This window comes from Erinaceus europaeus, chromosome 12 (genome assembly GCF_950295315.1).
Source record: "Erinaceus europaeus chromosome 12, mEriEur2.1, whole genome shotgun sequence".
Classification (NCBI taxonomy): domain Eukaryota; kingdom Metazoa; phylum Chordata; class Mammalia; order Eulipotyphla; family Erinaceidae; genus Erinaceus; species Erinaceus europaeus.
Window position 1 is genome coordinate 11,260,395 of NC_080173.1, and position 17,405 is coordinate 11,277,799.

The 17,405-nt window shown below is 44.8% G+C and overlaps 1 protein-coding gene across 1 annotated transcript; it reads left to right on the forward strand.

Moving 5' to 3' along the window:
• The first annotated feature begins 419 nt into the window (after positions 1-419).
• LOC132541698 (CMRF35-like molecule 7) lies at positions 420-10,430 on the forward strand. The gene is made up of 4 exons (XM_060202412.1): positions 420-543; positions 2,997-3,326; positions 5,022-5,097; positions 9,256-10,430. Exons 1-4 carry the CDS (start codon positions 492-494, stop codon positions 9,482-9,484), a joined length of 687 nt encoding a protein of 228 aa, XP_060058395.1. The 5' UTR covers positions 420-491; the 3' UTR covers positions 9,485-10,430.
• Positions 10,431-17,405: the final 6,975 nt, after the last annotated feature.

Sequence of the window (17,405 nt, forward strand, 5' to 3'; positions counted from 1 at the left end):
GTTGGTCAGGAGCAGGGAGGGACAATGACCAAGAAGAGCAGGTGTCTGGATGCCATAGGGTGGACCTACCTGAAGGAGACTTAGGGCAGAAGAGAGTGAGAGAGAGTGAGAGATCTGCATTCTTTTCAAATGACAGGTTCAGTGTGTCTCTCTCACCCCCTCTATCCCCAATCCCTCTTCTCTCCCTCTCCTCACTGACCTTTGTCCTCCCCTACATAGACTCCCATGCTCCTCTTACACACCTTGACCAACCCCAAGTGTTTTGTTCTTTCATATTTTAAGGTTCAGCTCTATAACTAAATCCAAAGAACTACACCCACTTCCCTAACATGCAAAATGAGAAGTAGGCACAAACACGATAGGAAGTGATTAGGCAGAAACCCAAAGATGACTCAAGTGGGTTTATTTGAATCCTGAAGGTAGGCCCAGGGTCTTCATCTCTGTCCTGACTTCCAGTCCTTGGAGGGCGTGGATGTTTGTCGTCACTGAGGATGGGAAACAGGAGCCTGTGGCTGCTCCCAGCTCTGCTATTCTCTGTCCCAGGTGAGTGGCAGGAGGGCCTGTGTGTGTTCAGGGAGCAGTGTCTCAGGAACTGGAATTACTAAGGCTGTGGCAGGACACAGAGAGGTTCTGTCTTGGGTGAAAGGTATGTGTCAGGGCCAGATTACTCATCCAGATGCTATTCCATAAATTGAAATCAAATGTTTGCTATCTCACACACGTTCTTTTTTTTTTTTTACATTCTAAAAAAAGACAGCATAAAGTATTTAATCAAACAGTTTCTACTTAGACTTAGATACGCTCCTCACCCACTTCCTATTTCACGTCCCTCAATCACTCTAAGGCTAACCTTGTCAGGTAAAGTAAGGACTACAAAAGCTGGATAAGGGCAAAAGACTGGCATACTTCAGTGATGACTTTTGGTCATTACCAGGCCACCCATTATCCAGGGCCTCAGTCAGGGAATCCTGGGATTCCACAGAGATATGATGGGCCTAGACTTCTAACAGATCTTTCTCTCCACCATCACTGGTCATCTCTATCAGGAACAGCATCATGGACTTTGCCCTCAATATGGAACAACAATGTCAGGGACTACCCCACTCTCCGAAGGGAGGCTGGGTCAAACTACTCTGCCACTCAAGGAAGACGGGTCCTGAAATGAGTGCAGCCTGGAATGTTCCTGGCTGTAACCATGAAATGTGAGCTCAGATCTACAGGGATGCAGAGGGTACACAGGCTCCTGTGCTGACTATGGGCCCCAGATCAAATCAATGGGGTTTATAGTTAATGTAATTATATACTTTTTCCATATTTGGGAACTACTCTCCTTCCCTGATCAGCTTTCTCGTCTTATTTCCAATTCTGACTACTTTACTTTTAAAACTATATTCCCACAAAATACTATTTTCCTTTTCATCCACTTAAAATATCTTAATTAGTTATGGAGGCATTTTCTTCAATCACTGGTTATTGAGTTCATCCCCCTGTTATTGACAGGTAGAAATGTTTTGTTGTTTAATTATTGATTGCCAGTTAATTGCATTTTAAGAATTTACCCAGGAGTCGGGTGGTAGCACAGCAGGTTAAGCACACGTGGCACCAAGCGCAAGGACTGGTGTAAGGACCCCAGTTCAAGCCCTCGGCTCCCTACCTGCAGGGGAGTCACTTCACAGGTGGTGAAGCAAGTCTGCAGGTATCTATGTTTCTCTCCCCCTCTCTGTCTTCCCCTCCTCTCTCCATTTCTCTCTGTCCTATCTAACAATGACAACATCAATAACAACAACAATAATAACTACAGTAATAAAAAGGGCAACAGAAGGGAAAATAAATAAATATTTTAAAAAAAGAATTTACCGAGTTATTTCAATCACTGGATAGTCTCAGTCTGTTTCTATGACTCTTGTCAAATTAATGTTCTGGGGGGGGGAAGTGTCACTTGAAGTTGTTGAATGCAAAAGTTTCAGTGAGATTGTAGTTCAAACAAACAATATTGCAAAACTCACAGCTAGTGTTTGTTATGAGTAAGTTAATCATTATTCTAGCTTTTCTCTGAATGGGTTTGCCTTCTTCTCATAATAAATTTTAGATTTTTTTTTTTTTTTGCAGAGATCTAATTTAAGGTACTCCATTGCCCTGAGTACCTTCAAGCAAAATATGAGACAAAGTACGAGCTGGTTTTGTCCTAGAGCAGACTTCATGGGAGAGAGAGAGAGAGAGAGAGCTAATAAAACATTTCAGGTTCTCTCTCTCTCTCTCTTTTCTTTTAAACACTTACTTGAGCCATTGAATAAAAATCTAATAAACCTAGAGGGCATACCATAGGTGGGGTCATTTATATATAGTCTTTTCCTCCTTTCATAAGATCTCACACACACACACACAGAGGGAAATTTGGAACAAGACTTTACAATGATTCAGTGAGAAGAACGTGAATCTCTGTGATTTGGATTCCATAGCTCATGGAAATTAGTTTGATATCACCAGTCAACCTAATTTGCATTTCTCCAGGATGATTTCTACAAAGCACTAGAAATCCTCAGAACCACTAGGAATAGCTTCTCCATAGCCACGGGAGGTTCTTGATGCATCTGACCTACATGACCAGTCAAGACATCTGCCATTCTTCTGTGCAACTGTCTTCCTCATCAGTCTAGTAGAAGACGGAGCTACTTGTAACCACTGGGACATTGCTAGGGAGAGAGATTGGACTGAGCTCAAGGAAGGAGGATGTAAACATAGGGAAGAGTTACTGCTCAGTGTCCACAGTTTTATTTCTTGGGAATCTGTGGCTGTGTGTTGGGTGTTCTTCCCTAGTGACTTTGACCCCGTGGATCTAAAGTATGAGAGCGCTTGCCTCGTGGATGGTATCTTTCTTCTTTAATGGCAATTCAGTCATTGTCTTTTAGACTTCTTGGAACTAATAAAAGTGCTAGAGGATGTAGTTCTGGCCTGAGGTTTCAGAGGTGACAGGTACATGGACTTGTGTTTTCCAGGCACACTGAGCCTCACAGGTCCGGAAGCGGTGAGAGGCTGGGAGCGGGGCTCCGTGACCGTGACTTGCAGCTATGACTCTGGGTGGAAGACCTACAGCAAGTACTGGTGTCGAGGGGCTGACTGGAATCTCTGCAGGATCCTTGTTCAAACCTCTAGATCAGAGCAAGAGGTGAAGAAAGACCGTGTGTCCATCAGGGACAATCACAGAGCAAAGACATTCACTGTGACCATGAAGGAGCTCAGGCTAAACGATGCAGACACTTACTGGTGTGGGATTGAGAGATTCGGAAGGGACCCTGGACACGAAGTACAAGTGACCATTGACCCAGGTAAGAGTGTGTGCATGTGTGGGCATGTCTCTTCAGTGAAAGTCCCTCTTGAGTGACAGCCGCTACTCTGCCAAGGACTGTCACAAAGGGGCATTGAGTCTTGAGGTCTCACTGCCACTTGGGGTGGGGGGCAGGGCTTCTCTCAGGTGTGCTCGATGTTCCCAACACCTCCAGGGTGGAAATAAATCCTCTGGGCTCTGATCAACCCAGTGTCTCATCTTTTTTTTTTAATTTCTTTATTGAGAGATTAATGTTTCATAGTTGACAGTGAATACAATAGTTTGTATATGCATAACATTCCTCAATTAGTGTCTGATCTTCTAGTCCACAGAGATCAAGTGATGCATTTAGTTTAGTTCCTGAGTCCCTGGGACCTTCCTCCATGCCACTAGACCCAAATCCTGCCAATGCCCACAGAGACCCAAGGCTCCCTGGTGTCTGCTTCTTCTGGCATTTGAGACTAGCCATCATAGTGACTATTTCCTCACACCCACCAACATATTCAACCTTGGGGGGAAGGAACCTGAAATGATCAGGGAGGTTGAGGCATGGCTAATGTCAAGTCCAGAAAACTCTGCTCAGAGACAAAGAGTGCCTGCAGTTTCATTCTATGCATCTGGACTTATGACATTATCTTCCCTAAAACCCTTGTAGAATGCAGGCACCCTGTGGGAGGGTCACCTCAGTGGTCTCAGAGCCTGGGTTTGAACAAATGTGTCTGTGGGCCCTCACAGGGCATCTGTGCTAAGGAGGGCAACACTGTCAGCAGAGCCCATGAGGTATGTTACAGTGTCAAACACAGCAAGTCACTGTCCTACTGAATACTGACAGTAGTCCCAAGACATACTCCTTCATGTTTTGACATGTCTTTCTACCAAACTATTTTTGATAAGTAGCAGCTGAGGAGTGTCCTAGAATGTGAATCAAAGCCACGTGGAAGTACAAATTGGCTTATTAAACATAAATCTAACATCAGATTAGATAACTGATCATTTACTTAACAAGTGATATGTAACTACTCACGCTGATCATTGGTTCAGGGAATCCAAGGGAATTTTTTTTTTTTTTTTTTGCCACTTGCTGTACTTCATAAGAGAACAGCAAGGTTTTAGAATTTTGTTCAGGGTTAATCTTGAGTCAAGTTATGTTAACCAGTTGGCAAGCCCTACTCTGCTCTGTCCTTGCAGGAGAAGTAAGATGGGAGGAATTGTCTGAAGTCCTATATGAGCAGTAGTAGTATTTAAAGTCAGGGGAGACCTGGGGAGATAGCATAATGGCTATGCCAAAAGACTTTCATGCCTGAGGCTCCAAAGGTCCCAGGTTCAATTCCCAGCACCACCATAAGCCAAAGTGGAGCAGTGCTCTGGGAAAATAAATAAACAAACAGATGAACTCAAGGTGCCCTTGTCCTGAGCAGTCCTAGTCACCTCTCACCCTCACCACTTGCTCCACATCCTCCCTAAGTCAGGGCTCAGTCACATTTCCTCTGAGGCTCCTACGGCCCAGGGAGACATGAGAGGTTCAGGCTAGAGGCCCCTTTCCACAACACTGTTCCAGGATTCTCAGACCAGGGGAACCCCAGATGCTCCAGGCTAGAGTTTTTGCAGGTCTATGAGTGCATTGGAAGGCGGAATAGTGTATAATCTGGTCTGTACACGAAACCCAATGACACTGTGGATCACCTTGAGCCTCCAGGTGTGAGCATAAATCCATCCATCCCTGAAGAGTCCAGAGGCCCCTCAAATATAACCAGTCACCGTTTTAGAAGCAGGTAAGTCAGTTCTGATGCTATGTTCTGGGACCCACTGGACCCATACTTCAGAAATTGGCAGTGGGGGGTATTATAGACGCGGTCCAGTATAGAGCTTGTATCTAGACCCTCAGATTCCAGTGAGAGGTGAGGATATAGGGGTCCTTCCAATTCCATCACAGTGCACATTGTCTTTGAAGCCCACAGATCCTTCCTCGGGATGCTCAGTGCAGTTATGTGTTTGTTGTGCATTCACTGACCTTCCTATTTTACTGAGTTCATCATCACATTGGCACTGTGTTCTTTCCAAAGACTAGATGGGAGGGATTTCCTGAGGACAAAGTATGTTTGGGGGGACGGTGGGCAGGAAGAGTGAGGGAATGACCAGTACATTGTGGGCTCAGGGGATGCAGGCCACTTTGCTGCCACTTGGTCCAAAGCCTGGGAGAGCCTGGTGGTCCTGGGAAGTCCTTGCCCTAATTACTGTTGAGGTGAGGGCAGTGACATGAGAGCTCTCAGGAATTTCCTGTTTTTTTGTTTTTTTTTTTTTTTTTTGTCAGTTCCTTGCACCTGCCATGAACTAGAGATGTAAATGATGCTATTTTCACGGACAGAAACTAAGCCAGCTCATGCTCAGAATGCCAGACACCGATTGCAGATGAAGAGCATTCTAGAAGCAGAAGGGGCTTGTTCAGCCCTTCTCTTCACTCTGCTTGGCTCACTTGACTTTTTCTAGATCAACCCTGGTTTCCTATTGTGACATCTGCCACCGAGTCCTTACATGAGGCTCCAATCTTTCTGTCCCCACACTCCTTTTCTTCCTCTTTCGTATTTCTTCCTTCTGTTTTGACATGTCTTTCTACCAAGCTATTTTTGATAAGTAGCAGCTGAGGAGTGTCCTAGAATGTGAATCGAAGTCACATGGAAGTACAAATTGGCTTACTAAACATAAATCTAACATCAGATTAGATAATTGATCATTTACTTAACAAGTGATATGTAACTACTCACGCTGATCATTGGTTCAGGGAATCCAAGGGAATTTTTTTTTTTGCCACTAGAGTTATTCCTGGGACCTATGGCCTATAGAAAAAAAATTCACTGTGGGCATTGGGTGGTGGCACACCAGGTTAAGTGCACATAGTATGAAGCACAAGGACCCGCACAAGGATCCCGGTTCCAGCCCCTGCAGGGGGGTCGCTTCACAAGTGGTGAAGCAGGTCTGTAGGTGTCTGTCTTTCTGTCTCCATCTCTATTTCTCTGTTCTCTCTCAACTTCTCTCTGTCCTATCCAATAATTAAAAAAAAAAATGGCCACCAGGATTCACAGTACAGGCACCGGGCCCCAGCAATAACCCTGGAGGCAGAAAAAAGAAAAAGAAAATTCATTGCTCTCAGTAGTCATTTTTCCCCTTTATTTTTCTTTCTGCCTTTTAAAAATAGAGACAGAGAGAAACTGAGAGGGATGATAGAGATGTCAAGAGAAAGAGAGATACCTGCAGGATTGCTCCACTGCCTGTGAAACTTTCCCCCTGCAGATGAGGACAAGGGGGTTTGAACCCAAGTCCTTGAGTATGGCAACATGTGCACTCTACTTGGTGTGCCACCACCCAGTCCTTTCAAGAGGATTTAAGACTAAGAAAATCATCAAGCTGCCTCCCCTCAGGTACTAATAGTCAACAATGTACCAAAGTCAAGGTATTATAAGTGATTGATTGATGAGTATATCCTACAAAGGCTTTGAATCAACCAAATAAGAGGATTGGCCTCATGGAGTTTGTTGAGAATTATTGGAAAACATTGGGGCACAATAATCATCATGTCTCACAGTTCTGGAGGCCATGGTCTGTGTACAAGGTGAGGGGCAGAGCTGGTTTCCTCTGAGGACTCTCCTGTTGGCTCCCACACAACTGTCTTCTCCTTATGTACTTGGAAAAGCAGACCCCTTTGTGTGTGCCTGTATCCTAATGTCTCCTTTTGACAAGGACACCAGTCCATTACCTCCCATAGAACAAGGTGGGTAGACAATAATAGGAATTAAGGAGAGAGAAGATGGGGGAAGTGGAGGTTATTGACGGCCTGGACCAACTTCATGTATGAGATGTGGCTACAAGAGGGACATAACAGGTTTAGGGGAGGGAAAAATTAACTACTAGTGGTCAGGCAGTGGTGCACCAGGATACACACACATACTATGAAGCGCAAGGACCAGCAAAGGATCCCAGTTCGAGCCCCCGGCTCCCCACCTGCAGGGTCACTTCACAAGCAGTGAAGCAGGTCTACAGGTGTCTCTTTCTCCCTCTCTATTTCTGCTTCTTCTCTCAAAATTTTCTCTGTCCTATCCAACATAAAAAAAAAGATGGGGAAAAGGGAAAGAAAAGAAAAACAGCCACCAGGAGCAGTGGATTCGTAGTGCTGGCACCGAGCCCCAGCAATAAACCCTGGATGCAAATAATAATAATAATAATTACTATACTGGACTCCAGGAGAATGTGTTCATTTCCTGTCTGCTGCAACAAAATGCCACCAACTGACTAACGTGAAACAACAGGAATTCATTGGCAGTGCTCAGGAGGCCAGCAATCTGAAATCAAGATGTCTTTAGTACTGGCTTCTTATGGACCAGGGTTGACTCTGCCCCAGGCCACTCTCAAGGACTGGTGTTTCCAGCAACCTAAACATTCCTTGATTTATGACATATGCCCCCTCCTCTGATCTCTGGTGACATGAACTCTCCCTGTGGGCGTTCTTGTGCATTTTTTTCTTTTACAGGCACACCAGTCATAGAGCTGGGATCATCATAATCAGTAAGACCAGACCTTACTTGTCTACATCTACAAAGAGCTTATTTCAAAATAATCAGCTTCACATTTTTGAGTGCTCATAAGCTGTGGGTGGGGACCCTACTCAGCCAGCACAGAGGGCAGTGAAGGTACAGAATGGCCTACCAGGAACCTGTTCCAAGCTCTTTTACTTTGGTTTTGCAAACGTATCTGAAGAATCCACCCTGTGGACTTGTTTTGGACTCCTCTCTTTAAGGTTTCTCTGTTTCCCATCTTCTATGATTTTGAAGACTGTTCCATAAATTCTGAGAATTTGCACTGCTGGGAGACAGGGCAGGACACTGGAGATGTGTGGTGGAGAACCCCAAAGAAGGTGGAACTTGGAAAGACACAGCCGTTGCCACAATATTCCAGGATATCTGCATGTGGGCATTAACACACTCCTCTGGTTTTCAGAAATTCACTCTATCTGGTTTTATGACTAAGCCATGCTCAGAAGTGGGGTACCTTGATTTTCAAATAATCCATGGCCTTAGAGTAGATTCCCACTGGCTATGGATTTAAAAAGGATGGTCCAGGGATAGAGTTACAGACACCAGGTAGGGTTTGGAGGATGCTTGGGGAGGGGTTGAGTCAGTGAGTTTCAGGGCCTGTCACTGAGCTTATGGCAGATAGGGAGGAAGATGGGGGCATGAGTCCATCCAGGGGACAGAGGGGCAAAGCAGAGATAAATCCCTGTTTTGAGGGTATGCCCTCAAAGTCTAGTTGTGAACTCTAAAAGATGGGTGAGTAATATAGCCAAGAAGTTAGGAGGGCCTTTTGGATAAGGACTAGAGTTCAGGGGGCCAGGCGGTGATGTTCCAGGTTAAGCGCACACAGTTCTAAGTGCAAAGACCCACACAAGGATTCCGGTTCGAGACCCTGCTCTCCACCTGCAGGGAGTCAGTCACTTCACAAGTGATGAAGCAGGTCTTCAGGTGTCTTTCTCTCTCCCTTTATATCTCCCCCTCCTCTCTCAATTTCTCTCTGTCCTATCCAATAAAATGGGGGGAATGGCTACTAGGAGCAGTGGGTTCATACATAGTGCAGGCTCTGAGCCCCAGAGATAACCCTAGAAGAAAAAAAAAAGTAATAGAGCCCAAGTCAAGGAAAAAAAACAAATAAAACAAAACCCAAGACAATCTCCCCTCGCCTGACTTGGATTAGAACAAAGGACAGACAAGGCAGGATGGGAGGAGACACATGGGACCAGTGAGCCTTGATGTGCTTTCTGCGGTATCTTGGATGGGGTCCCAGTCTTGACGATTAGAACACCCCTTGTGGGCCCAAGAAGATGAGGAAAAGGGGGTAGAGAAAGCTCCAAGCATCTCATTTCCTGTACCTGTGTATTTCCACAGCTCCCCCCTCCTGATCCTGATCTTCCTGAAGGCCCCCCTGTTCCTGATCATGCTCAGTGTTGTCCTCTGGGTGAAAATGTTCCTGAGGGGCCCTGGGAGGATGCAAATCCTGCCTGAGCAGGGGAACACACCTGTGCAGTGTATCAGCCACACAGTGACCTGCCCAGTACCACAGACTCTCAGGCAAGAAGGCATTCTTAGGCCTCAGACTTTGAGACAGGGAGCATGAAAAACTGGGACTGCAGAGGACACACAGCCCTATGCCTGTGCAGAAGTACCATCTCCAGGACTAAATTGAACCTGGCCCAGATTCTTACCTGTTTGGACATCTCAGCACTCCTAACCTAGGTAGAAACACCAGAAAGTACACTTCGACTGTAGGGTAATTTTCAAAAGAAATAATAATAATAATCCCATGACTCTTAGATAAATGTAAACTTAACACATACAAATATTTTTTATCTATTTTAATTTATCACTGGTTAGAGACAGAGAGAAAATGAGAGAGGTAGGGAAATAGAGAAAGAGAAATAGAGACACCTGCAGACCTGCTTCACCACTCCTGAAACTTTCCCCCTGCAGGTGGGGACCAGGGGCTGGAACCGGGTCCTTGAGCTCTATATAGTAGGTGCACTTAACCAGGTGTGCCACCGCCTGGCCCCCCATATACAAATATTTTATTCACTTGGTGAGACAGCCTGCTGTTATTATGCCCGCTCAAAAAGTGAATCCAAAGGAGACTCACTAATGGGTCAAACGTGCAAGTGGAGACAGAGCTGTAAGAGTTTTTGGACTTTTGGAATCTACCATCCATGGAGTGTTCTATGTGTCAGCCAAAGGGGTGCCCCCTAGAGGTGAGACAGGGCATAGCTTTCATTGATCCCATTTGCCCACACACCTACCCTCACTTTACAATATCCTCCCTTCCCAAATCCCCAGAAGTGCAGTCAACACTTCTATGGGCCCAGGCTACAGCACAGCAGACTTGCAGGCCTGAGGTCCCAGAAGTCCCAGCTTTTTGATTCCCAATACTGTCATATGCCAGAGCTGTGCATTACTATGATCTCTTACACATTTTCAACCTCTCTCATGAAAATTACCAACATCTAGCAGCACTTAAATCATTTTTTTAAATAAAGGTCTCCACTCTGCTCTCAGTGTTGCTACCGTCTCATGTCCATTATCACATCCTTAGCCCACAACATGGGTCCCAGCTGCCTAGACCCTCAAGTGGTAGCATGTGCCCACCTTGACCTGGATTCCCCAGCCTGAACGCTCCAGCTGGTTTTCTCTTCTTTTGGTTGCTCTTATTCTCCTTGGGATGTCCTCCTCTGTTCTTATGGTTACAGGTGTCCACTCTCAAGGCTTCCAGTCTAGACTGTCTCTCTGATTCTACCCAATTCCTGTGGGTGGTGTTGGCATCCTGTTCATGTGGCACCATCAGTATATTGTGCTTGTTTCAATCTCCTATGACTTCTTCCTTCACACTTCTCCAAGGCATCCAAACACCCACTGACATCACCCCCCAGGGTGTTTCATTGGAAATTCAATATGTTCAAACTACATTTCTTTTTTGTTGTTGTTATTTGTTTTTATTTTATCTTATTTGTTTATTTATTATTGGATAGGGACAAAGAGAAACTGAGAGGGGAGGAGGAGGTAGAGAGGGAAAGAGACAGAGAGATGCCTGCAGCCCTGCTTCACCACTCATGAAGCTTTCCCTCTGCAGGTGGGGACCAGGTCCTTGAACCTGGGTCCTTGTGCTCTATGATGTGTACACTTTACCAGGTGCACCACTGCCTGGCCCCCTAAAAGTACATTTTCATCTCTTTCCCTTCCCAGCTGGCACTTTCTCCTGGCTTCCGAGGTCAACGATTGGCACCCCGGTGCCCATACTGCTTAGGCCAGAAACCCAGATCTCAGGGGTCTGGAGGTGGGTCACACTAAACAGAAACCCAGATATCAGTGGAGAATAAGTCTCCCTAAGATGTTCAAAACAGACTTTCCCAGGACCTGTCACTCTGGCATGTGGATTACTTTCAGCTAAGATTTATTAAAGCCCTGCAGACTCTCAAGAATGTTTTATGATTCCATTAATTAACCTCAAAGAATGTAATCTGGGGGGGGGGTATTAACCAGAATGTTTGACCAAAACAGACATTTTTATCAAGATAAAACTATAAGACAGGGCAAACATCTAATCTGGGGGGGGGGTATTAACCAGAATTAGTTTGACCAAAACAGACATTTTTATCAAGATAAAACTATAAGACAGGGCAAACATCTAATTACAGAGCTTCTGGTCTTTGTCGGGTCTCCCGTCTCTCTTTGAAGCTCCAGGCCCTAAACCTCTCCTTAGCTCAGGATATATACCTCAATACTTGGAACTTACAGAGATAAGGAGATGCCCTGCCCATGCACAACTAAGGTGCTTTTTCTGCTAATCTCTTAAATATTTTATTTGATTGCTCAAAAAGCCTGAGGGATAAGGGAATTTCCTCTCTCCTTCCCTATATCTCCCTTCAGGCCTTATTCCCCCCCCCCCACACACACACACATATTCCAACCTAAATCCTCCGGTGATTTCAATGGTGTCTCACAATTTTTTTTTTTTTTTTTTGCCTCCAGAGTTATCGATGGGGCTTGGTGAGTATACCGCAAATCCACTGCTCCTGGTAGCCATCTTTTTTTTTTTTCTTTATTTGACAAGACAGAGAGAAACTGAGAAAGGGGGAGTGTGGATAGAGAGGACAGAAGACAGACACCTGCAGACCTGCTTCACCACTCATGAAGCATTCCCCCTGCAAGTAGGGAGCTGGAGCTCAGACCCAGTTCCTTGCTCATGGTAATATGTGCACTTAACCAGATACACTACCACCTGGTCCCCCAGTGTCTCTTATTCTTGCCCTTCTACCAACATCCACTGCAATCTCCCCATCTAAATGCCCTTGTACTGACTTCTTATCAATGATGTATTATTACTTTGCTTCCAAATATTCCCTCTTCTGGTTTTGTCCAATCTGGATCATTCCCCATACTCTAGGAAGAGGGGTTTTTTAAATGGCAGCCACCATACCCTTCAAAGACTCTGATTCATTCTATATATTTTTTTCTGATTCATTCTAAAATAATTCTAAGAGCTCCAACATCGTTCAGCTCCTTGTCCATGGCTGTGGTAAAGTTGCTGACATGTCTATATGACAATAAAGACACCAAACTCCAGAGAAGGCTGACAGGGTAGGTCCTCAGGGGGAAGACATGGTTCATTAATGATTGTTTTTTTAAATATTTACTTATTGGGAGTCGGGCGGCAGCGCAGCAGGTTAAGCGCAGGTGGCGCCAAGTACAAGGACTGGCTTAAGGATCCCAGTTTGAGCCCCCAGCTCCCCACCTGCAGGGGAGTAGCTTCACAAGTGGTGAAGCAGGGCTGTAGGTGTCTGTCTTTCTCTCCCCCTCTGTCTTCCCTTCCCCATCCATTTCTCTTTGTCTTATCCAACAACAGCGTCCTCAACAACAACAATAATAACTACAATAAAACAACAAGGGCAACAAAAGGGAATATAAAAAAATATTTACTTATTTATTCCCTTTTGTTGCCCTTGTTGTTTTATTGTTGTTATGGTTATTATTGTTGTTGTTATTGATGTCGTCATTGTTAGACAGGACAAAGAGAAATGGAGAGAGGAGGGGAAGATAGAGAGGAGGAGAGAAAGATAGACACCTGCAGACCTGCTTCACTGCCTGTGAAGCAACTCCCCTGAAGGTGGGGAGCCGGGGGCTTGAACCGGGATCCTTATGCCTGTCCTTGCGCTTTGCCCCACCTGCGCTTAACCCACTGAGCTACCGCCCAACACCCTTCATAAATGATTTTTAAATATCAATATGAACTATCTTACACCAACCAAAGTACGCGGGTGAGCTGACCTTTACTGGAGAAATGGAAACAGCTTGAGAGATGTTTTTCTAACTCAGTGATAGACTGGTGGGACGGTGCAGTGGGAAAAGCCTCTGCCGCTGTAACAAAACTTCTTTCAAAGGTTAGAAATGATTTTTGTCATGTGGGACAGCAAAAACTTTTACTAAAATTCCACTGAAAGACACAAAGAAAGATTTGAAATCTAGGTAAAGATGGTAAAGGGAATGAAAACAGAGAAACGGTTTTTTGTTGTAAAGGTAGAGGTCCCATGTCATCAGCCCCCAAGTCCACTTACCAGCAACGGTTTTGGGACCTGGATCCATCCAGTGTGAGGGATGCAGAGTCGTTCATCAGATAAGCGCAGGGCATCCAGTCAAATTTGAATTTTCAGCAGCATTTGATGTTGCACATCGAAGTTCTCTTCATTTACTTGAAATTCACATTTAACTTGGTGGGTTGCTTCTTGCTTATTTATTTGTTTTATTTTATTTATTTTTGCTTTGAGCAGAGCATCATTTAGCTCTGGCTTATGGTGGTGCTGAGGACAGAACCTGGGACCTCAGAGCCTTGGGCATTCAAGTCTGTTGTGTACATTGCCAAGCTATCTAGCCCCTTTCTCCACTCCTTGCTTTTTAAATATTTTATTTCTTTACTTATTAGATAGAGACAGAGAGAAATTTAGAGGGGCGGTGGGGATACAGAGGAAAGAGAGACACCTACAGCCCTCCTCCATCACTGGTGAAGCTTTCCCCCTGCAGGTAGGGACCAGGTGCTTGAACCTATGTCCTTGCGCACTGTAATGTGTGCTCTTAACTAGGTGCTCCATCGCCTGGCCCCCTCCACTCCTTGATTATTATTTTTCTCTTCTAAATCTGGCAAAGTGAACTGCAGTTAATCCACACTTTCTCTGAATAGCTACTGGAAGTCCAGTGCTTGGAGTATGGTCTTCAAGGACAATGGAAGGCCACAGAGGAGGCAGGAGGGATCCTGCAGAGACTGTGTGAGCCTGAAGAGAGAACTGGGGAGATGGAGCTAGTGGAGAAATGGCAGAAACACCAGGTCTTGTAATTATTTGTGGATGTTCCTGAAGAGACCTACCAAAATGCACAAAAGTGATATTAGGAACCCTGGAGTACTATGCAGTCATTGAAACCAGCATCTAGAGCACTGATACGGGTGGTTCTCAAACACTAAACACTGATATGGGTGACACACACATGTAGACAGTGACTTCATTCCTTCTTGGTGGATATTCAGTTTTCAGCATTTTTAAGCTACATGACTATGATGACTGTCCTTGTATGTATGACTCGGTGTACTTTTCTGAATGTATTACTTATTGGTAATTTCAGTAAATAAAGTTGCCAGGTTTCAAGACTGCATTTTTCCAGTTTTGATGGATGCTGCCAAATAAATTATAAATTTTTTGACTCTTATCTATATGTGTTAATAAATGTCAACAGGCACAGAAGAATGGCACTTCTCCTCCAGGCACATAGATTAAAATATCCACACAGGGTAAATAAATCTGGAGAGTATGTGCTCTGTGTTCATCTATTTCCCATAATATATCCAATAGTAAGTAAATAAATATCACATGTGTGCCACCATCCAGCCCCCAGGTTTTCTATTTTTTAAGGCTTCACAGTGGGATGCATTGGATCGACCTTCTCGTGGTGCATCCCATTGGGGAAACTGATGATCCTTTGTAGCCGACTGAATCCACACAGATCCCAGTCACTTTCAAAGCCAGCAACAAGCAGACATCAGGCTCAACCTGTCGCTGTTGACTGGCTACGGAAGAAGGGCAAACGCTAGAAGAAGAAGAAGACTTCACAGTACTTGTGTCTCCTATGCTCTTGCACACAGGAGACTGTCTTGTGCCAGAACATTTGAACAGCAAGCAACCTGCCTGTCCAGGAGATTCCCTAATGCCCTACCTACTCCTCAGAACGTGTGAAGTTTCTTCACGGTCTCTGGGGTACAGTGTTGTGGCGTCAGAAGCCAGCCACTTCTTCTCATACTCTCAGATAGCGCTGTCTGGTTTGATGATCTGATTTGATCATTGATATGAGCCCACTGGACTTTATCACTAAAGTTCTCTAAGCCTAGAAGATTGTAGATTTGGATCATAATGTCTGTTTCTCTCCTGGAGGCTCTGTGGACTTGAATGTAGATTGTAGTGATCTCTTTATTTCAGGATAGTTTTTTTTAAAAAAATTCTTTATTGGGGAATTAATGTTTTACACTCCATAGAAAATACAATAGTTTGTACATGCATAGCATGTCTCAGTTTTCCATATAACAATACAACCCCCACTAGGTCCTCTGTCATCCTTCTTGGACCTGTATTCTCCGACCCGACTCCCTGGTCCCTAAGATGACATTTTGTCACAAGCAAAGAATTAGAGCAAGGACTCACTTGGAGAGTGTGTCAGGGTTAAGCAATAATTCTTTACTTATTTTAGATGCCAGAGAAGGGTCACGCAATTCACACAACACACAGTCAACCCGATAGCTCTCCTTACTACATGGTCACCATCTGCTGTGTTGCCGGACTGCAGGTCCTTCGTCTGCTGGCACGACCGGACGAGTGAGGGTCTCTGTAAGCTGGGCAAGCAGTTACTTGGCCTGGCGGCGTGTGCTTACGTCTTTAGCAGCACCGGCAGCATCCTGGTCAGTAACGGTGAAGGTTTCTGAGTACTTATACTAGCTTGCCTCCGGTTTCAAAGTTACATCTCCATTGGCCATCCAGGTTCAGGTTGATGTTTTATCCTATGTATACATATGTCTCTGTCTTTATCATACTATTCAGGTGCACTGTGGTTACTATAGTTACTAGGGTTCATTTGTCACTGAATCTCCTGGGCTGTGCTGAGCCCCCAATAGTTCCTTCCTGGATGCTCTGTGGATTTGAATGCAGATTGCAATGATCTCTTTATTTCAGGATAGTTTTTAATCCAATGCGATTACCATTTACTTTTATGGAATCACATTTCTGTTTCCTGTTCCTCTATCTCTAATCTTCTCACACATATATATTTTTTAATTTTTATATTATTTATTTGTTTGTTTTTTATAGATAGAGAGAAACTGAGGGGGATGGGTAAGCAGAGGGAAAGAGAGAAGGAGGGAGCCACACTGCTTCACCACTCGTGAAGTTCCCCCACTGTAGGTGGGGCCTGGGTGCTTGAACCTAGGTAATGTGTGTGCACACTGTAATGTGTGTGTTTGCCAATATAGTGTGCATGGTGTCCTTGTGTTGACAACTGTTCTCCTTTTTCTTTTTTCAAATCTAATATCACTTTTTGAGGAAATCCTGATTGACAGGATTTTTATTGTCACAAGAGTACATTTCTACATTTCTCCCTAATCCTGCAATCTACTCCACCAGTTTCCTGTGAGCACACTCCTCTGGACACTGTCAGCACACATCGGCTTCCTCTCCCCTCCCAGCCCAGCACACAGCCCCGGGTGGGCCACACTGACCTGGTCTTCCCATTGGTCTCTGTCAGGACAGGAATGACTGCAGAATCCTGAAGGAGGTGTTTGGGGGTGAGCAGAGTGTGGTCTTGGCTTGCTTTCACTTCTTCAGAGTGTCCACATGGGGGAACCACTACCTTCTAACAAGTGGGTCAGGAAGTTCAGCACCCTGAGGACTCTGGGAGCCCGGGGGGGGGGGGGGGTAGGGGCGTAGGAAGGGGGCTGTAAGTGTTCCAGTGCACTGACAGGTGTCTCAGCCCAGGTGTCACTGTGCCCAATCAGGAAACACTTGTCCTAAAACCCTCCCTGAGGCGAAGCATTGTAACCTCTGCTGAAATTTTTGTTCTCCAGCGGATATGCACCTTAGTCATTCCCTGATAAAGGAAGTGAGGGGCCCTTAAATGTTTAAGTGGATGTAGATGTTCAAAGGTCAAAAAATGCACAGCAATACTGTTCATACCCACCCGGAAGAAAGGGTCACACATGTAAACAGCCATCAACAATAATATAGATTTACTATTTGCATACAATGGAACATCCTAGCATAATTTGAGTTAGCAAGTTACAGACACATTGTAACAATGTTGATGAACTTCACAAGCAGGATTTTTACCAAATAAAGCTACACTGAAGGGAGTGTGTGCTGTGTGACCATGTGCATAAAGTTACAGAACTGACAAGATAAATGCCGACTGTTAGGAGCCAGGAGAGATTTGTCTGCAGTACAAATGGAGGCAGTATTGACAGCAGA

Excerpts from the sequence above, each read along its gene's own strand:
- LOC132541698 (XM_060202412.1), top strand. The coding sequence starts at position 492 with ATGGGAAACAGGAGCCTGTGGCTGCTCCCAGCTCTGCTATTCTCTGTC. Across the intron at positions 544-2,996 it reads TCTGCTATTCTCTGTCCCAG|GCACACTGAGCCTCACAGGT; the intron begins GTGAGTGGCAGG and ends TGTGTTTTCCAG. Across the intron at positions 5,098-9,255 it reads AGTCACCGTTTTAGAAGCAG|CTCCCCCCTCCTGATCCTGA; the intron begins GTAAGTCAGTTC and ends GTATTTCCACAG.